At 36.9% G+C, this 18,673-nt stretch overlaps 1 protein-coding gene across 1 annotated transcript in view; it reads left to right on the top strand.

Annotated features, from left to right (window-relative positions):
- Positions 1-18,673, top strand: part of TRAPPC9 (trafficking protein particle complex 9) — a 374,540-nt gene that overhangs the window by 44,468 nt on the left and 311,399 nt on the right. Inside the window, exons 12-15 of the mRNA XM_026047148.1 lie at positions 7,261-7,387; positions 8,245-8,377; positions 11,194-11,357; positions 17,263-17,415. Coding sequence (XP_025902933.1) covers positions 7,261-7,387; positions 8,245-8,377; positions 11,194-11,357; positions 17,263-17,415 — 577 coding nt within the window. The remainder of the gene's footprint in view (positions 1-7,260; positions 7,388-8,244; positions 8,378-11,193; positions 11,358-17,262; positions 17,416-18,673) is intronic.

Raw genomic sequence — 18,673 nt, 5'->3', positions numbered from 1 at the left:
ATAACTGACTCACTCGTTGTCTAGATGCATTTAAATTTATTATTTATTAAATTTATTATTTTTTAAATTTATTATTTGGTCTGGAAAAGTGAGAACTAACATGCAATTCGTCCTGGTGCTGCCAGCTGTGTATGGGGTGGTGGAGTGGAGAAGTCAGCGGCCAAGTTGTAGCAATGGAAATTCTGATTAGATATCAGGAAAATGTTTCTTATTTTCTGACCTCGAGCATGGTCACACATTGGAGGAGGTTGTTCACAGAGAATGGAGGGTCTGCAGCTTTTGAAAGGTTCAGAACTGTCCTGGAAAAAACCGTGAGCAACCTAAGTGAGCAGCAGAGCTCGCTCTGATTTCAGCAGTTGGTTGATCCAATGAGATCCAGTCATTTCCAGCACTTCCTTCCAGCCTAAACCGTTTTCATTCTGTGAGTTCCTACTTTATCACAAGAATAAAATCTTTTGTTTTTATTTTAATAATTCAAGGCATCGTTTAATATTTTAAAATATTTTAGTTTATTATTTATGTGCATTCATCTCTGCAATCCCCATGCCTGTGTCATCTGCGTTCTCACGATGTGTCACCCTCTTTAATATTATTGTAGACTCATAGAGTCACCTTCTTAGGGCTCACATCCTTTTGCAACATTCAGTGGCCATTTCAGCTCATCTGTCCCTTAACTTTACCCTTTGGCTCTGCACTTTGCTGTTTTCGTGTGGTTGTTCCAACACCCTTCCTCTTTCCCCCCATCATTTGCAGAGTTTATGTCAATTTAGGTAGTTCTGTTGAGATATTCCTTTGAAAAATTAATTTAATGTTTATATAACTGTTCTTCATAAGTGTTTCTTTTCTGTCCTTTTCCATATCATGTATTTCTTTGGATGCAGTGGAAGTTTTAATATAATGAAAGGTGCAATTTTGTTCCTACAATAACAAATAAAAATGTTTAAAAGGAATATGGGAGTGACTTTGATCCAAAAACTTTGTGTTTTGGCCAGTAAAGCAAAGTATGGGGGATCATAAGTGTAATTACACAGAATGCTTAGTAAAACATAGCAGGTATCCTAATGCAACACAGTAAGAGAGAGATACAAATAAACCTAATTATTTATTATTTTGTCTTAAAGATAGGATAAGGTCCTTGCTTAGGATATTTTTGCCATCCTTGTGGTAAAACCAAAGTGAAACTTGGTGTATCTGAAAATAAGTGTATATACTTTTTTTTTCCCCTCCCCCTGCAGGAATATTATTTTCAGTTTAGATTTGTTCAAATAAATATCCCTATAGATGTATGTATATATATATTTATACATATATATATATATATTTATATATAGCCTCTACTCTTTTTTTGTGCCCAGTGAAGACTAGCCTGCAGCTTTCAGGATTTTGGAGAAGTACACAATTCTGGGAATTCTTTCATTAATTTATTTTCTGCCTTGGGGAAAATGTTTAAAGTTGTAAATCAATGCAAAGTCTGCTGAGGGTCCACTTTTAAATAAAAATGCATATGAGAATACAGTGCTAAGGATCTTGAAAAATAAAGAAGAAAGAAGTAGTTAAAATCTTAGATATTTTAAGTTTTTTATTGAAGGCAAATACATTTTTAATATTATAAGACAGACTCAAGAATCCTGCATTTATTGTGGAAGACAATAAATAACCATGGCCCTAAGATGGCAATGGTACATACTGTATTTAATGAATATTGAGAAGATAAAAATATATTATCCCCAAACAGTACCTGGGAGTAGTGTAATTTTTGGTATTAGAGCTTATTATTCAAAAGAAATTCCTTATTCTGTAGTTTTCATTTTGTTTAGTGGGTAAATATATTTGAAAATAACACAAATGTGATATTCTTCCAACCTTAATGATTCTATGATTCTGATAAAGGACCATATAAGAATAGCTGTTAAACTATTGATAAACTTCAAATATTTACTAATTATGAAGAGAACTTTTGGTGTTTAAAACTAACATCTGGAATCCGCTAATTTCATAAATCTTTGTGCAGAATCAATATAATTGAAGATGCACTAGGCGAGAAAGTACACAGAGAAGATGGTGAGAAGAGTTAAAATTGTTGTTTGCTGTCTGCATAAAACAACCTTACTGGAAATAGTAGGAGAACATTTAAAAAAAATACACGTGTATATATATATATATATATATATTTTTGAAAATGCTCGTGAACACTGTGTAAAGTACACTCAATGGGAAAATGAGTTGTCAGTGTTATTTAAAAAAAAAGATTTTAATTCAAAATTTACTGCACATATTCATACGGTTTTAACAGCATCACCAAATGCTACTGTTTTCATACAAGTCATTTTACTAAACGTAATTTTTGAGAGATGGAAAGGAAGGCTGTAGATATAGCATACATATTCACTCCAAAACTCTTAGGTTGTTTTGTAAGAGTACAAGGAAATAAATCTTTTTTCCTCTGGTGATTCATATCTTCCCTGGAGAAAACTTGGAATATAGGTAAACTTTTTCTGTAACGTCAAGAAGAGCTATGATTACTAAAATATTATTACTGATATAAGGTACAAGACTCTAGGGAAAAGAAATCTACCTCCTTTTGTGCATCAGATATGCTTAAGGAAAGGATACGACAGCACTTCAGCCTGTATTTGGTTGTTTTTATAAAAGTTTCCAAGCAGCAGAGGGCAATGTTGGGCAAATATTGTGAAATTCTACTGTCCAGCAAGTAATGATTTTGAATGATTCATACAGGCATTCTACATGTGTCACCATATTTTAAAACTGTTGATGAGGTTTTATGAGTATCTTGATCTCAGTTTATGCCTAGGACTCTAAAGTCCAGTTGAGGTTCAGGGTTCTTTTTTTTTTTTTTTCCATTTTTGATGGACTTTTGCTTTTTGATTTCATTATCTTTGCTCTCAAAAACTTGAAGTTTTAGTGAATTGTAAAACACATTACCAAGAGATGTGAATGATTTATCCTCCTTCATGGGACGCTGCAGTCAAGACTGTTTAATGTGTATTGCAGTCATAGCCTATGCATAATGCCCATGTTTTGGCATTTCCATTGAGTTTGCTCTTAGAAAATCTCTTGGTGTTCACTGTCATTGTTGCAGAACTGTGTCTTAGAATGCAAATGAATTTTTCGTGCAGTATAAGAAAATAAAAGTGTTTTTTTTTTTCTGAGGACATAATTTGCTTTATCAATTATCTTGTGATCAGCATGTTTTATCTGTGGTCCAAGGTGTCACCTTGACATAATCTCAGGGGTTATAGATTAATGAACACTGCATTTGGCTATTTTTTTTGGCTCTACTGTTACAAAATCATTTTATTGCTAGTAACTTCTCAAGTAAAATAACTTTTCCTTCTTGCCCATAAACACATTCAAATTTTGGATGCTTGTACTCCAGAAGTACCCAGGTACCTATTTGTCTATTCTGTTCATTGCTTTCCTTGACCTTTGCTTTTCTTTATTTTTCATGTTTCTCCGTTTGTTTTTATTTTTAATGCCTATGATCTCTAGTTCCTCAAGGAACTCTTTTTGGGCCCAGGTCTGTTCCATGTCTCAGTGCTTTGCAACAGGAGAATTCATAGGCGCTGTAGATCAAATCTCCAGCAGGATGATGGGATTTTGGCCAGCAGCTCTGGCTCATGGCAGCCTGTACGTGTGAAAATTTGGGTGTTTTTTATGTATTTCTCAGGGCTGTGCTGGTGTGTGATTCTCCTTGGGATGATTTTATTTCTCTATGCAGGACTCTAAAAATTCTTTCAGTGGAAAGTCTTCCCATTCCCCTCATCAATCCAATCAGATAATGGAGGATGGGATGAGAGGCTAATCTGTATTATCCAAGAGCACAAGACTAGTGATACTGCAAGGAAAAACAAAATAAAAGATTTGTAAATTTATGTGCTAGAATCCAGCATGATTAAAATGCTTTTACTTTCTCTCCATCCACAGCCATTATACAGAGGGGAAACTAGTAAGATGATACAAAATTCTCCTCCATGTGCAGGGAAATAAAGTTTTGAAATAGAACACCCCAAATTGTCACCTATACTCTGAAAATGCTGACTGTTGTAGAGAATAGTCCGTTATTTCAGGATATTAGGAGATAAATTCTGATTCCTTAAAAAGTGTGAGATTTCAGTGCTTGAGCTCCTTGGCTTTTTTGAGTGCAGATCTGCTGCTCCAGACTCCACCTGAGCATCCTCCTCACGAGGAGCTTTCCATGAATGAGGTTATATGGAGTAGGATTTTTGCTTCTTGCTTGGCTAGCTTGGAATCTCTTGTTATTCTTGGTTCTGGTCCTACTGAAGCCAAATGTCATAGAATCCTTAATGTTGGAAGGGACCTTTGGAGATCATCTAGTCCAACCCCCCTGCTCACACAAGGTCACCTAGAGCCCGTGGCACAGGGCTGCATCCAAGCAGGTTTTAAAGATCTCCAGAGAAGGAGACTCCACAACCTCTCTGGGCAGCCTATTCCAGTGCTCTGTCACCCTCACCGTCAAGAAATTTTTCCTTAAGTTCCTCTGGAACTTTTAGTGCTTCAGTTTGAAGCCATTTCCTCTAGTCCTATCCCTGCCCACCACTGAAAAGAGGCCGCCCCCCTCCTCCTCACTGCCTCCCTTGAGGTATTTATACACGCTGATCAGGTCCCCCCTCAGCCTCCTCTTCTCCAGGCTGAACAGGCCCAGCTCTCTCAGCCTTTGCTCATAGGGCAGATGTTCCAGGCCCCTCATCAACTTCATAGCCCTGCGCTGGATATTCTTTCCTTGGATCATGCCTTATCTGACAACTGTGATTTTGCAATGAGTCTTCTGTGCTCCAGTTTCTTAGCGATTTGGGTACTTTTGTATGCGTTCAATATCTGGATTAATTTGAGGGAATTGAGTAGGAATGGAAAAAGCAGTAGTGAGTCTGTTCATTTTCACAAAATAATTCAGTATTAGAAGAAACCTTTAGCCTGGGAGATTGTTTAAACATGGTGGTTAATATCCAGTCTTTTTGAAGATACAACTGAGAGAAATTAGAAAATTGTCCAGATAAACATGTAAGAAATGGCTTCCTTAGACCTGGCCCTGTGTCCAAGCAGGGAGATCAAGTAAGTGATACTGAGAGCTCCCCCTCAGCTCTACCTTTGATAATAAACCACTTATTGAAATTTTTATCATTCTTTTTAGGATTCTACAAGTCCTGGATCAAAATATTTTATTGAATTGAATCCTGACTGATTTCGATATTTTTAAATGTTTGGCCAAGTGGTGGGATCAGTGCTTTGGAGCCAGAAATAATTTCACAAATTATTTAGTACCTGTTTTAAGGGTACCTGTTTTAAGGGTGAATTCTGGAGTAAGTGGGGTGACCTTTCATATATGTTCTAAGATTTGCTTCAATTAAAGCAAAAACAGAGTTTTAGCTACATAAAAGTCTCCTGTTGGAAGGCAATGATCAAGTTTGCAATTATAAAGTGGGAATCACAAGGCGTCAGTGCTCTGATATCCTGGGTGATGAAAGTATAACATGATAGAAGTATTTTTTATTTGAAATTTGCTGTTATCTCCCCTGACAGCAGAAGCCCAGATTGGAATCGGGTGAAAAAAGTCTACAAAGAAATTGATAGAATGAAGAATATAAAATTTTGGGGTATATTAGGCGCTTTGTGAATGTTGGCGACTTCAGATCAGAATGAAGAATATAAAATTTTGGGGTATATTAGGCGCTTTGTGAATGTTGGCGACTTCAGATCTGCAGCAAAAAAGAACTCGAGGACCTGGCAAGTCCATTGAGCTTCCTTAAACTGCAAGTCTGTCCATGTCATCCCTGTTCACTATCTTAAATGCAAAACTTTATTGTACATAGTATGCGTTGTATAGGAGATGGTTAATTTTTCTACAAAACACTGTTTTTTGAGGAGGGAATTTCATTTCATTAGGGATTGATTTTAATCACTATCTAGGAACTGCTTGAAGAAAACTTGTTGGTTATGTGGCCCTTTGCAAATCAGACCATTAAAGACTAAGTGCATCTGACAGGTCAAGATGCAGTCATTGGCTGGGTAATTCAGGTGGTGCTCTTTTCTTTTCCTGCAGTGCTTGTTATCAAATGAGTATCAATTTTCCTTATCCCTAATTGAGAATTAGAGACAGAAGAGTGCTAGTCATTCGCATTTGGCACCGGCTGTGAGCATTGGAGATGCCCTATTCAAAACCCTATTTAATTAGAACTAGGTAATTGGGAGGTTTCAAGGAAAAGCCAAATTCTGGCATTGCAGATATCACTGATACCTTCTGGTTTGGTCTTCAGCCTCCATGTGACTTCTTTTGGCTCAAGCTGTTAATGTTTTTTATCTGTCTTTACAAAAATCTTATCTACATTTTTGACAGACTCTAGAAGTTCCTGTGAAGCATTTTTATAGAACTTGAGTATAACCCAGTTGTACTTGCCATTTTAAATGTTGGAGGAGATAGTACTGGATAACATAGTCATAAAAAATAAATATTTAAGCAGCCACAGTTTAGTACAACAATAAATATACTACTTCTAACAGTACGCACCGTGTTCAAAAGTCTTAAACTTATAAATTGAGATTAGAAAAGCGATTAATCTAGTCAGGAAAGTAATGTTGTATTTATATGAAATAATTTTTTTTTTTGGCTCCATTTCTTGTTTTTGTCCCTTGTTTTAACTTCAGGAGCCTTAGGGATTTCTCTGACATGCATTAAGGGAGTAAATCATACAGACTAACTGCAGATACCTAGGCTGGATACGTCAACTTAGTAAGGTGAATGTCTTATTCCAGCTCCTAATTTAGGCTTTTAAGTTAGATAATGTTAAACTGGCTGTACTATCTGTAATTATCCAGATTTTTCCTCCCTCTAGATAAATCCTTTTTGACAGTATAATTAGAATTAGGAATTAGGCAATAGCTACTACTGATGTTTGATTTCCACTGTCCAAAATATAATCAAATATATAAATCTGTGAATGCCATTAAATGTAGATACAGAAAATATCTTGTAAATTATGTTGCTTGATCTTTGTATGTATTTGGGTAGCTATTTTTACTTGTAATCCATATGTTTTCCCACTGCAGACAGATCTTGAAACACGTGCTTCCCTATTAAATGCAAGACTTGCAGTAATTCTAGGTGCACACTTGAGTCACTAGGACTTTAAAGCTAAAACCTTGTTGATGATGCAGTGTAAAGGATTAAAGTATAAGTTGTCTCTCATAAGTAGATTTATATATGTAATCTGACTTTTTTTCCAGGGTCTTTTGACAGCAGGAGTAGAATTTGAATCTCTTCCTGCAGCTCTTTCCCTACCTGCGGAATCTGGTCTCTATCCGGTAACTCTTGTTGGAGTTCCTCAAACCACTGGGCAGATCACTGTCAATGGTAAGCAACATGTTTAGTCCTCCTCCTCCTAGCAAAATGCTTTACATTGTTTTTTTTTAAGTCTCTTTGCAGTGCATATGTATTTATGACACAGTTTCATTTGTTGTCCTTTATATAGTTGCTGCTCTGAATTTTCCTCAATAGGTAGAACAGCCCCTCTCATAAAAAAGAAAAAAAGAGAAAAAACCTTTTCTGTGCTAGAATTCGTCAAAGGCTTAGCCCATGATGATGAAAAATCACTTGTTTGTAATGGTAGCAATGAAGAGATATTTACAATAACATCTCCAGCGTTAGAGGAGAATGATAATGAACTCAAACTCCCCTTTATTAATGCTTTCATTTGAAGATCTTCTGAGAAAAATTACTTAGACTTCTTCATGAGAATGCACAAGATAATCTTGTGGTTCATTTTTCTCAATTAACCATGGTCATGTAAGATTACAGAAAATTCTGTAAATTGCTTGTGTAGAAGCAATTTAGCTGATGTGGGTAGTCTGTTGCAGTGCAGATATCATTTCATTAATAAGCACAAATAGAATTGTGTAAGTAAAGAGAATTAAAGAGCTTTTGTAGGAGACTAGCAGATCAGTCTCTTAAAAGAGGCAGTATATGAGAACACGACAGATTTAACAAGTAGCAATACTGAAGCATGTCTTTTGTAAAATGTGATGTTTTTATAAATTTTCAGGAGATCAAAAACCTTTTTAATTTTAGTGTCCTAGTAAGATGCTGTGGTAGAAAAGGCAGTGATTTTGGTGGTGGAAGTACTGCCAAGATCCCACTGCTAGGCTTTCTGTTCATTCAGATGTGCCAAACCAAATAATTTCAGAATATGCTGGTGTTCTCTCTCAAATCAGGTTATCATACGTCAGTTTTTGGAGTCTTCAGTGACTGCCTTCTGGACAACCTGCCAGGAGTCAAGACCAATGGCTGTACTGTTGAAGTCGTTCCAGCTTTGCCGAGGCTGCAGATCAGTACCTCCCTTCCCAGGTGAGAAACAAATGAAGTGAGATTCTGTCTCTTCTCTTGCTTATCATGCACAACATTAACATTAACCCTTACATAAGAAACATGAAACATAACTTTCCTTTTCTTTGTTTTATTGGTTGAAATCTTGGACAGTATCTAATCAAGTTTCAAGTATCTCTAAGGATGCTGTTTCCATCACCCCTCAGGGAAACATTTTCCAATGTCTGATCATCTTCACTGTGAAAATTTACAATCAGAATTTCTCTTTTTGCGACTTGTTGTCATTCATCACTATACAGCTTCAAAATGAATGGGGCTATGTCCCGTCCTTAACTAGTTGACAACAGCAGTAAAAATCTCCTTCAAGCCTTCCTCTTTCTCAAACAGAATCAAGCTAACTCTTGCACCCAGCAAATCTGTGTGTTCTGGATCTTGTCATGTGTTCCAGGCCCTTAACCATTTTGATACCTCCATCTGCTCTTGCTGCTCTATTGCAGTGTTTTCTTTGTAGTGGGGATCCCCAAAGAGTATTCTAGAAATGGTATGTTTAAGTAGTACAAGGATTAACTAAAACACAATCTTTATGTACTCACAAAAAGTACAGAGTATTTGTGTGGGGGTTTTAGGCTTTTAATGTTTGTGGGTTTTTATTTGTTTATTTTGGAAAGGATGTGACTAATTCCACAGTAATGAAAGCGCTGGTAAGACATTGATCTCATTCAATTCTTAGAACTTTTCAAAAAAATACAGAGCTGCTCCCTTGTGCACTGTACATGAATTTCTATTGTTAGAAATTATACATATGTTCTCAGTGAGGCTGAAGGGAGATTTGTTCTCATTTCAGGAAGATTAAGATTTCATTTTAGGGAAGATTCTTCTTAGGGACTTGTTTTTCTCTTTATGTACCTGCCTGAATTTTTGTTACTGTAGAATTAGGTTATCTAAATTTTCCTAAGGGATATATATACCTATTTCTTGTTGTATTCTTTAATATGCTTTACTTAGTAAAGCAATCAGTTTAGTTCTTATATTTCCATACTGCATTCTGCTTTTCTGATAGGGAGTGGGTTGTGCTAATGGTATCATATTACAAAGATATAAAAGCAATATCCTGATATGACAGCAAAATAATAAAACACAATTGAGTTGCATGTTCATAAATCCCCTATTAAAAATCTATCTATGGCAGTAGGTGTAGTTTAACTGTTATCAAAATTAATATTGGATAGCCAAAGTTATGGATATATTGAAAGGCATGATGAGTTTGAAATACAGAGGGAATTGCAAATATTCTTATATGGCCATAATATTTCCACCTGCTGAATAAATGTTCATCTGATATTGTGAAACATCAGCTAGATTTCTTTTGCATGAGAACTTTGTTTTCTTTTTCACTTTACTCTTACTTTCTTCAAGTATTTTAAGTACTTCAAGCTGTTGTACCCTACCTGTTCTTCACTGCTTTGCAGCTCCATGTTACATCCAGACTTAGTGGATATGATGCATTTTTCATATATTAGGAATTCATTCTCTGTTCAGCATGTTAGCCCCTCTGAAAACAGGTTTTGTCAGCTCTACCTGCATTTCTTTACCTGACCCTGTTGCTAATAGCTGGGGAGTCTCTGGTGCCAAGTCCATGTCCGGGCTCTTATCATTCTATGCAAATACTCCTCTGTACTCTACTTCTCAAGCCTCTGCCTTAGGGCTTATATTTCTTACATACTTATATAAAGTCAAAATAGCCAGTCTTTTCATTTGTTAATATACAGTCGCTTGGTGGTTTTTTTTGTATCAGAATGGAGGGAAAAAAAGAAATTTCCTCTTTCATCCCCCATTGTCTCTTTTAATGTCCATGCTTCAGAGTGTTGAAATGACAAAGATATATCACAACAAGATTTAAATTGTTAAAAAAAAATGCAGATTTTATATATTTATTGCAAAGGACGCTTTCTGAAAGGCTCAGACTCTGGTGTGATTTTTGTTTGTGGAGGTGCTTATCTTGCAGTAAGTCGAGAAAGAATGGATAGCAAAAATACCTGCTAAGAAAACTTGCCGAACAGGGGCTTGACAACAAATTTATCAGTCATTAATCTCAGTAGCTTTTGCCCTTTTGTATCCTTGATCCCATCTGGCCACTTTGCAGTAGCATGAAAAATATGGTCAGAAATTGAACCTCTGCCCATCTGTTTTGTCCTGCAATCCTTCTTCTCTCATCCAGGTTCCTTAAATAGTTCATTTATATTCACTGTTTCACCTTTCACTCAGTGATTTTCTTCCAGGATCCACTCCTCTAAGGCTTATGCCCTCAGTTGCCCACTAAACTTGCACTCTCCAAGCTTCCATATTACTTCATCCCAGTGAAGTTCAATGTTTTTGCTCAGTTCTTCTTTCTCCATGTACTGTCATAGGATAGTGCACATAGGATTTGTGCACATCTGCTGTTTCAAAAATGGACTGATTTGACACATGAGTTATTTTAAAATCTGACTCCTGACATTCATTTAAATAATCACATTTAAGTATTTAAATGGACTATTTAATTAATTAAATTTATGAGGAGTTTGGCAGTAATTTTTATTAAGCTTTCACAGTTAGAAAAACGTTTTATATTGTTTGAAATCTGAATTATTGTATGCATTGCATATTAACTTTCATCCATGATGGCTCTAAAAGAAATGATCCTAAATTAGAATGGAAAGCGGTATCTAATATCTTGCAAGATTGTAGAGCAGTAGCTTGTCAATCTTCAAAGAATGGTTAATGGAATATAATAACTTTAACAAGATTTTGACATATTTTTCATAATACTTGGTTTATATATTTACCACTCTCCACAGATCTGCTCATACGCTTCAGCCTCCTTCGGGGGATGAAGTTTCCTCTAGTGTATCTGTCCAGCTTTACAACGGGGAGACCCAGCAGCTTATCATTAAGCTAGAAAATATTGGAACAGAACCATTGGAGAAGCTAGAGGTCACAGCAAAAACAATCAACAACAAGGGTATGTATGCTGACATATGCTTAGAAATAATGTCTGCTTTTTCTTTAATAAGGCAGTTTTGAATAAATAAAATCACTGTAAAGTTAGATCTGTAGAAACCTGTTTGTAGAAACATGGCCATGAAAGCAGATATACAAAAACCTAGAAAGAAAATCAAAGAAAATTTTGAAACATTTGTGTGCTGAAGGGTCAGCAGCTTTTTGGAAATCATAGAATCATGGAATCCTTAAGGTTGGAAGTCTAGATTTCATTTTAATATCTCTTAAAAAATATCCTAAGGCAATAAATAGTTAAAAGCAGGAACCTTGGATCTAAATTATTTTCTCCTTATGCCTGAATATGGTGATGAGTTAATTAAATTATCATTAACTTCTCTCTCAGGTAGCAATAAGAAAAAGTTGGGTCAAACACTAAAAGCCAAGTGAAGGAACAAAATAAGCTATTAATAAAATTAAAATAATTGAAGGAATGAAGAATTACAGTACATACTTTTCCAGCTTTCATTTATTTCTTCTGAGATACTATGTATATCTTAACTTTAAAATGTAGTCTGTAGGGTGAAGCTCAGTTTTGTTTTGTGATGCATTTTTATTATTTTTGATTTGTCTTGTGAGGCACTGTTATAAAAATGCTAACAATGGAACAATTGCTGGCAAAAAGCAAGATAATTTTTACCTACTTAAGGTCTGAAAATACCATATTTTATCGTAGGTTTTTATTTTGTCAGTACCAGCATGTTAAAATGCAACGTGATACCTGGTGATTTTTGCACAGCATTCAAGCTCAAAATTTCTTTTTTCAATAGAGTGTCTTCCTCTCTCAACTTGAGAGAATAGAAGTTGCCAATCATCTAAGAATGGATTTTCTGTCTGAGACTTGTTTGCAAGACTAATTTTAAAAGCTGAGGAGTATAATGAGTTGCTATTTTAATTTTAGTAATTTCAGGGTGTTCCTAATATGTGAGGTGCTGTATGTATATAATTGAAAGACCAAATACAGCCCATACATTAAATGGTGAGAAATATGGACCTCTAGATTGGAAGAGGCATCTGGAGATCATTTAGCCAACCTTCCTTGGAAAGCAAGGCTTTGGATTTTCCAGGGTATCCTGTCAAGGTTATTCTTGAAGATACTCAGAGAAGGAAATTATGTCACTTCTCTGGACAACCTGTTCCATTATTTCATTTTGCTCATAATATAAGAAAAATTTTCTTTATCCAGAGAGAATTTTCTCTACAGTAGTTTGTGCCCACTGGTGCCTCATGCCTATTCACTGCGTGCAGCTGGAGGGTTAACATTTTTCCTGAGCATTCTCTTGTCTGAACTGAGCAAACCCAATCCCTTCAGCCTGTCTTCATACATCAAGTTCTCCAACTCTCTAATTATTTTACTGGCCCTCCAGTATTTCTAGCTCTGTCTTGATCTAGGAGGATCTGGACAAACAATTGCAGGTATGAGACAGCAAGTGCCAAGGAGAGTGAAATATCACAGAACCACAGAAGGGTTGAGGTTGGAAAGGAACCCTGGAGACCATCTAGTCCAACCCTGCTGCTCAAGCAGGGTCACCCAGAGTACATTGCCCAGGGTGGTGTCCAGGTAGGTTTTGAAGGTCTCCAAGGAGGAAGACTCTCCCACCTCTCTGAGCAGCCTATTCCAGTGCTGCCTCCCTCACAGTGAAGTTCTTCCTTGTATTCAGGTGGAACTTGTTGTGTCTCAGTTTACTGCCTGTTGCATTTTGTCTTGTTACTGGGTACCACTGAAAAGAGTCAGGTGCCATCCTTTCTACACCCTCTCTTCAGAAACTTATACACACTGGTAAGATCCACCCTAAGCCTTCTGTTCTCCAGGCAGAACAGGCCCAGCTCTCTCAGCCTTTTCTCATAGGAGAGATCCTCTAGGTCCTCTGCATCTTCATAGCCCTCCAGTGCCATCTCTCCAATAGCTCCATGTCTCTCTCATACTGGACACAACTGGACACAGAACTCTAGGTGTGACCTCACCAGGGCTCGTCTACCCAGCCAAGCATCCTGTCAGAGAAGGCAAATAGAGAAATAGAAAATAATTGTGCTGCTCTATTTGCTGGCCATGCTCTTAGCTGTCTCTACAAGCTGTCTCTACAAGGAGCCCCTAGCTGTGAACTTGGTATTATGTACCATAATGATATAATATCTCAAGAGTATAAGCAGCCTCTTGCTTATGAACTATCTATAGTACCCTAGAAAGTTGTGTCTCAGATGTTTCTTACTCCTCAGCTGAACCATGGCTGTGATTCAGATGGTTCAGGGTTTCCTTGTCTTCGCCTGCCACAACCAACAGCCTCCCCATCACCTAGGGAGCCTGTGAGAAGATGTCACCCCCTTTCTTCCAAATACAGGGATCTTGCAACCATCCTTGGTTCCATCTGATGCGCTGTGGTCCTTTCGATCTCTGATGTCACGGCTGTTGGGTGAACTCACTTCTCCGGCACTGTGGTTCTCCATGTCTTCCTGTTAATGAGATCCTCTGGGGATCACATCTCCCTCTCCTGTTCTCTTTCCTTTGGATGCAGTTCTTAGATTTTCAATTCTAAAACCTTTGACAGCTGAGGTATACAGTGCACTCAAGGGGACATTGCCCGGTTATGTTTCCAAACATGAGGAGAGGGTGCCAGGTGTTCTTACCAGCCTAGCAGGTTGTTAAGATTCCGGAGCAAGCATCAGCTTGGATGATGAAGCAAAACCTCATTGATCTTTCTTAAAATGATTGACCTCTGGAATTTAAACAGAGAGAAATTAATTCACCTGTCTAGCTGTATTCTTTCCTTGGTCTCTGAACACATCTGCTTGCAGTCGTGGCTGTTTAATGATGCTCAGACCATGCGGGAGAGATCCACTTACAGGCCCATGTAACTGACTTTTTAAGAACTGTGAATATCCTGGGATATATCTGCTTGACCCTGTTAGCAATAAAAAACAATCTGCAGAGTTGGAGTTGGGTTATATGGCCAAGGGGAGCGTGTTGGGAAACCTGCCCTAGTCCCACCCGCTGTGGTTTTGCTATCAGGGCTTCTCACTGACTCGCTCTCTCTTTGTCCACACTGATTGTCATGAATCTTCATGGTCTTTTGCATTTCTTACCAACTTTTATTCCAGTCCAAGGGTGAATCGTTATCTGAGGGATGGCTTTCAAAAGATCGGATACTCAATGCAGTTGCTTTGTGCAAAGAGCTCATGTGCAATTGCTTTACAGACCTTAAATTGTTAAGAGTGAACCTAAAGTTAGAATGTGGATAAGCTCTTACACAACATTTGTTCTCACTCAGGCAGTCCTTTCACTTGTAATGTCTTCAAATAAATCTCCCACTTGATGAAATTACATTTTGGAAACAATTTCTTCCTCAAACAGGATTTATATCCCCGTGTTTGTCATATGTCGTTCCTCTCTGCTGCAACTGAGAAAAGTTAATCCCTTTAGCATTCCTTTACTCATCCAGAAGAAGGGATAGAGGAGGCTGTACTTGTTGAACTTCCTTCTTTTCTTGAAAATAAAATCAGAATGCTGTGGTCACAGCTAATGAATAGAATAGGGAGAGGTGACTTTAATGAAACAGAATTACTACAAGGAATTTTTATTTTTATCTCATCTTCATTCTTCTGGAGGAGTCCATTATATTGATTTTTGGAGTAGAGTAACAAGGCTGCAGTTCAGTCTGCAGGAAAGATATGCCTCAGGAAATACAGTTAGCATGTAATAGAAATTAAATGGAAAATTGTGCATTTTTTTGTTTTGTTAATGCAAAATAAGATTTTTTGAGCAGGAATTCAATTAATTTCTTTGAAAGATCTTTAATTTTGGTTTATATTTGTTGCGGCAATCTTCCTAGCCTATAGTAGTTCACAGAGGTGAATTTTATTGGAAGGTTCAGAAATGGCCATACGTAACACAGAAGGCTGGTATGAGCCCGAAGAAGCCTTTAGTATATTTTGCAATGCTATATATCTTTGTAAATTAATAGTATCTTTTCAGGATGCACCTAGTCAAAATAGCACATTTACTTCATATTTATTAATAGACTTCTGCAGTGTTCATTGTTATATACTCTTGCAAATATTAATAAATATGTGGATTAAGAGGGCAGCACTAAGATATTAAGGGATTTTTTTTTAAATCCAGGATCATTCCTGAAGTGCATTAGAGAAATAAAATAGCAAATATTTCTTATGCCTGTTTAGTGTCTGAAGTAATATTAAATCAGGAAACAGTTACTGTGTTACTGTAGTATTCTAAATACTACTACTAATAATACTAATATTACCAATACTAATAGTGAAATATCTGACTGCTGTTGTTGATGTTATTTAAATGCCCATTGTTTTAGTTTTTGGCATACTCCAAGTTTGAAATGGCACATGACTAAAACAACATTATTTTCTTCCTGCAATGGACATTCTCTGCTCTTCTTTGTTTCAAGCTAGACTGAAGAGATTGTGTAACTGGGTAAAGCATCTTAATCTGTCCATGAACAATAAATACTGGATTTTTTTCCTCGGGGTACTTTTTGGCACTTCAGGTGTGGGAGGAACTAATAATGAAAGATGTCATTTCTCATGTAGAGAAATGATAAATAATTTATGACACAAATATCTTTTAATACAACTAATCTTGTCTGGCAGCATCCTTAACACTTGAGTCTAGCGAATATCTTTCTGCATCTCAGTTTTGAGAAAGAACTTTATTTTCATAAAACCTGAAAGGGATTAGTCTTTCTAGATTTCTCCTGTGCTCAATAAGTAATTACCTAATCATGTTACAGCTATGTCAGAGTTTCTAACTGACTAATTTTGGTGTAATGATTTCGTAGATGGTCTTTGCATGCATGTGCCGTATCTTGTTGGGGAGACTGTCTTATTGAAAACTAGACAAGTTCTTAGTTCCCCATAAAGGATCTGGGAGTCCTGGTTGTCACCAAGTTAACCATGAGTCAGCAATGTGCCCTCGTGGCCAAGAAGGCCAATGGGATCCTGGCCTGCAGCAGGAGGAGTGTTGCCAGCAGGTCAAGGGAGGTGATTCTGCCCCTCTACTCAGCTCTGGTGAGGCTGCCCCTGGAGTACTGTGTGCAGTTCTGGGCTCCCCAGGACAAGAGGAACATGGAGCTTCTAGGGAGTGTCCATCGGAGAGTGACAAAGATGATGAAGGGACTGCAGTCTCTGTTGTATAAGGAAAGACTAAGTGAGCTCTGCCTGTTTAGCCTGTGGAAGAGAAGACTGAGAGGAGATCTGACCAATATGTACAAGTACCTGAGGGAACAATGTAAAGAGGATAGACCCAAACTCTTGTCTGTAGTGGTCAGTGATGAGACAAGTGGTAATGGGTGTAAGTTTAAACACAGGAAGTTCCGTCTCCAGGTGAGGAGCAACTTCTTTCCTGTGAGGGTGACAGAGCAGTGGAACAGGCTGCCCAGGGAGGTTGTGGAGTCTCCTTCTCTGGAGGTCTTCAAAACCCACCTGGATGCCGCCCTGTGCCCTCTGCTGTAGGTGTCCCTGCTGGAGCAGGGGGTTGGACTAGATGATCTCTAGAGGTCCTTTGCAACCTCAGCCGTTCTGTGATTCTGTAATTAAGACTCAATGTTGTATTCAGAGCTTATATTTCATGCTACCTATTGTCAAATATTTTTTTCCCAGTAGTGTGTTGAGCTAAATTGATATTTTGAGCGTTGTGATCAGCATGTTTTCAGGCAGATGTCAGTAACATCTCATATGGCTTGCTACTGTTAAATTCATTCTTAATGCGTTAATTCTAAATGCTCTAGAGTTTAAACAGAAAATGACAAATCAGTTAAATAATAGTAGTGCAACAGTAATAAAATTAAACATTCTTAACACCGTTGTTATGTTCTTTTTTTTTTTTTTTTTTTTTTTTAATATAGAGAAACTGTATGGTGACTTCTTGAGTTGGAATCTAGAAGAAACCCTCTCCCAATTTCCTCTAAAACCTGGGAAGATTGCAACGTTTACTGTGAATATTAAAGTGAAGCTGGACTTCTCCTGCCAGGAAAATCTTTTGCAAGATCTCAATGATGGTGAGTTTTTGAGTCTCTTCTTGGTTAGGCATATTATATTAACTTCTAAGAAGCATATATACCAAGTTGTCCTTCTGTTCCATTTTAAATATGGTTTGTGATGTGGTTGTATGTTCAGATATTTGTATCTCATAATACTCTTTAGTGTCATATATCTGTGGAAGATTTGATTCTTCTAACAGCTTTGCATATGAGAATTTTACCAAACTTTCTTGTTGTGAGATGTTGCTTTGATAAATTCTTAGTTCTTGACAGATCATTATTGACGAGTCTTTTTGTGGTATCTTCATCTTATGAAAACCAAGAAAAATAAAAGTTTGCAAACATCAGTAGTCATCAAAGATAATGCTTATTAAGTTAATTATTCAGCTCTCTAATCCTGTAGAATTCTTCATCCTGACTGGCATCATTTTGCCAGAGTGACATGTTGAAAGACTGTGCATAATCCACATTCATAATGTAAAAAAAGATTTATGTGGTTAAGCTCATATTTCTTTTGAATCAAAAAAAGATAACGCTTACTTCTACCAGAATTATCCAGAATTACAAGTATCAGATACTTGTGCTAAGGACTTTCTCTTTTTTAGAACACAAAATCTTACAGAGTATTTGTTCTGCTCTGTATATTTAGGTCTTTATTTTTTTTCCAACTGACAGATTTGGTTGCACTGAATGAATTAATTGGAGAAAACAAGATATTCCTCCATTTTAATAAACATAATTATAATTTGGACTGTCTTCCAGGATCTAATTGCAGGTGTGCATAATCAATGTATTTTTTTTTAAGTATAAAAAAAATCAGTGTGAAAAAATAAAGCAAACAATTATATGTATAGCTTAAAGTGAACAGGACCGAGTTCTTAGAAATATCTTGCAAATTCATTTAGGCTGAAATTATTTAAATTGTTGGTAAAGATTAAAAGATGACTTTTTTCTTAAACTTGCCTGGTGTAAAATAGAAAATTCGTCAAAATATTTTGGGGCTTAACTGCACCATATCCACTGTTTTGCTGCCCCAAACTGTACTTTTGAAGGACTCAATTTCTTAGTTGTTATTATACTGTGGTTTTCAAATGAAGATTGAGCAGAAAAAATGAGAGGGAAATTTTGAGATTGACTTTGAAACTGCAAACATTTTTTCTGATTTTAAGAAATCATAGAATGCCGAAGGTTGGAAGGGACCTCAGAGGTCATCGAGTCCAATCCCCCTGCTCACGCAGGGTCACCTAGAGCACGTGGCACAGGGCTGCATCCAAGC

Source organism: Nothoprocta perdicaria, unplaced genomic scaffold (assembly GCF_003342845.1).
Source record: "Nothoprocta perdicaria isolate Ctin4 unplaced genomic scaffold, notPer1 scaffold_48, whole genome shotgun sequence".
Classification (NCBI taxonomy): Eukaryota; Metazoa; Chordata; class Aves; order Tinamiformes; family Tinamidae; genus Nothoprocta; species Nothoprocta perdicaria.
The sequence above is the reverse complement of the archived record's forward strand: the minus strand, read 5'-3'. Positions and strand labels throughout refer to the sequence as shown.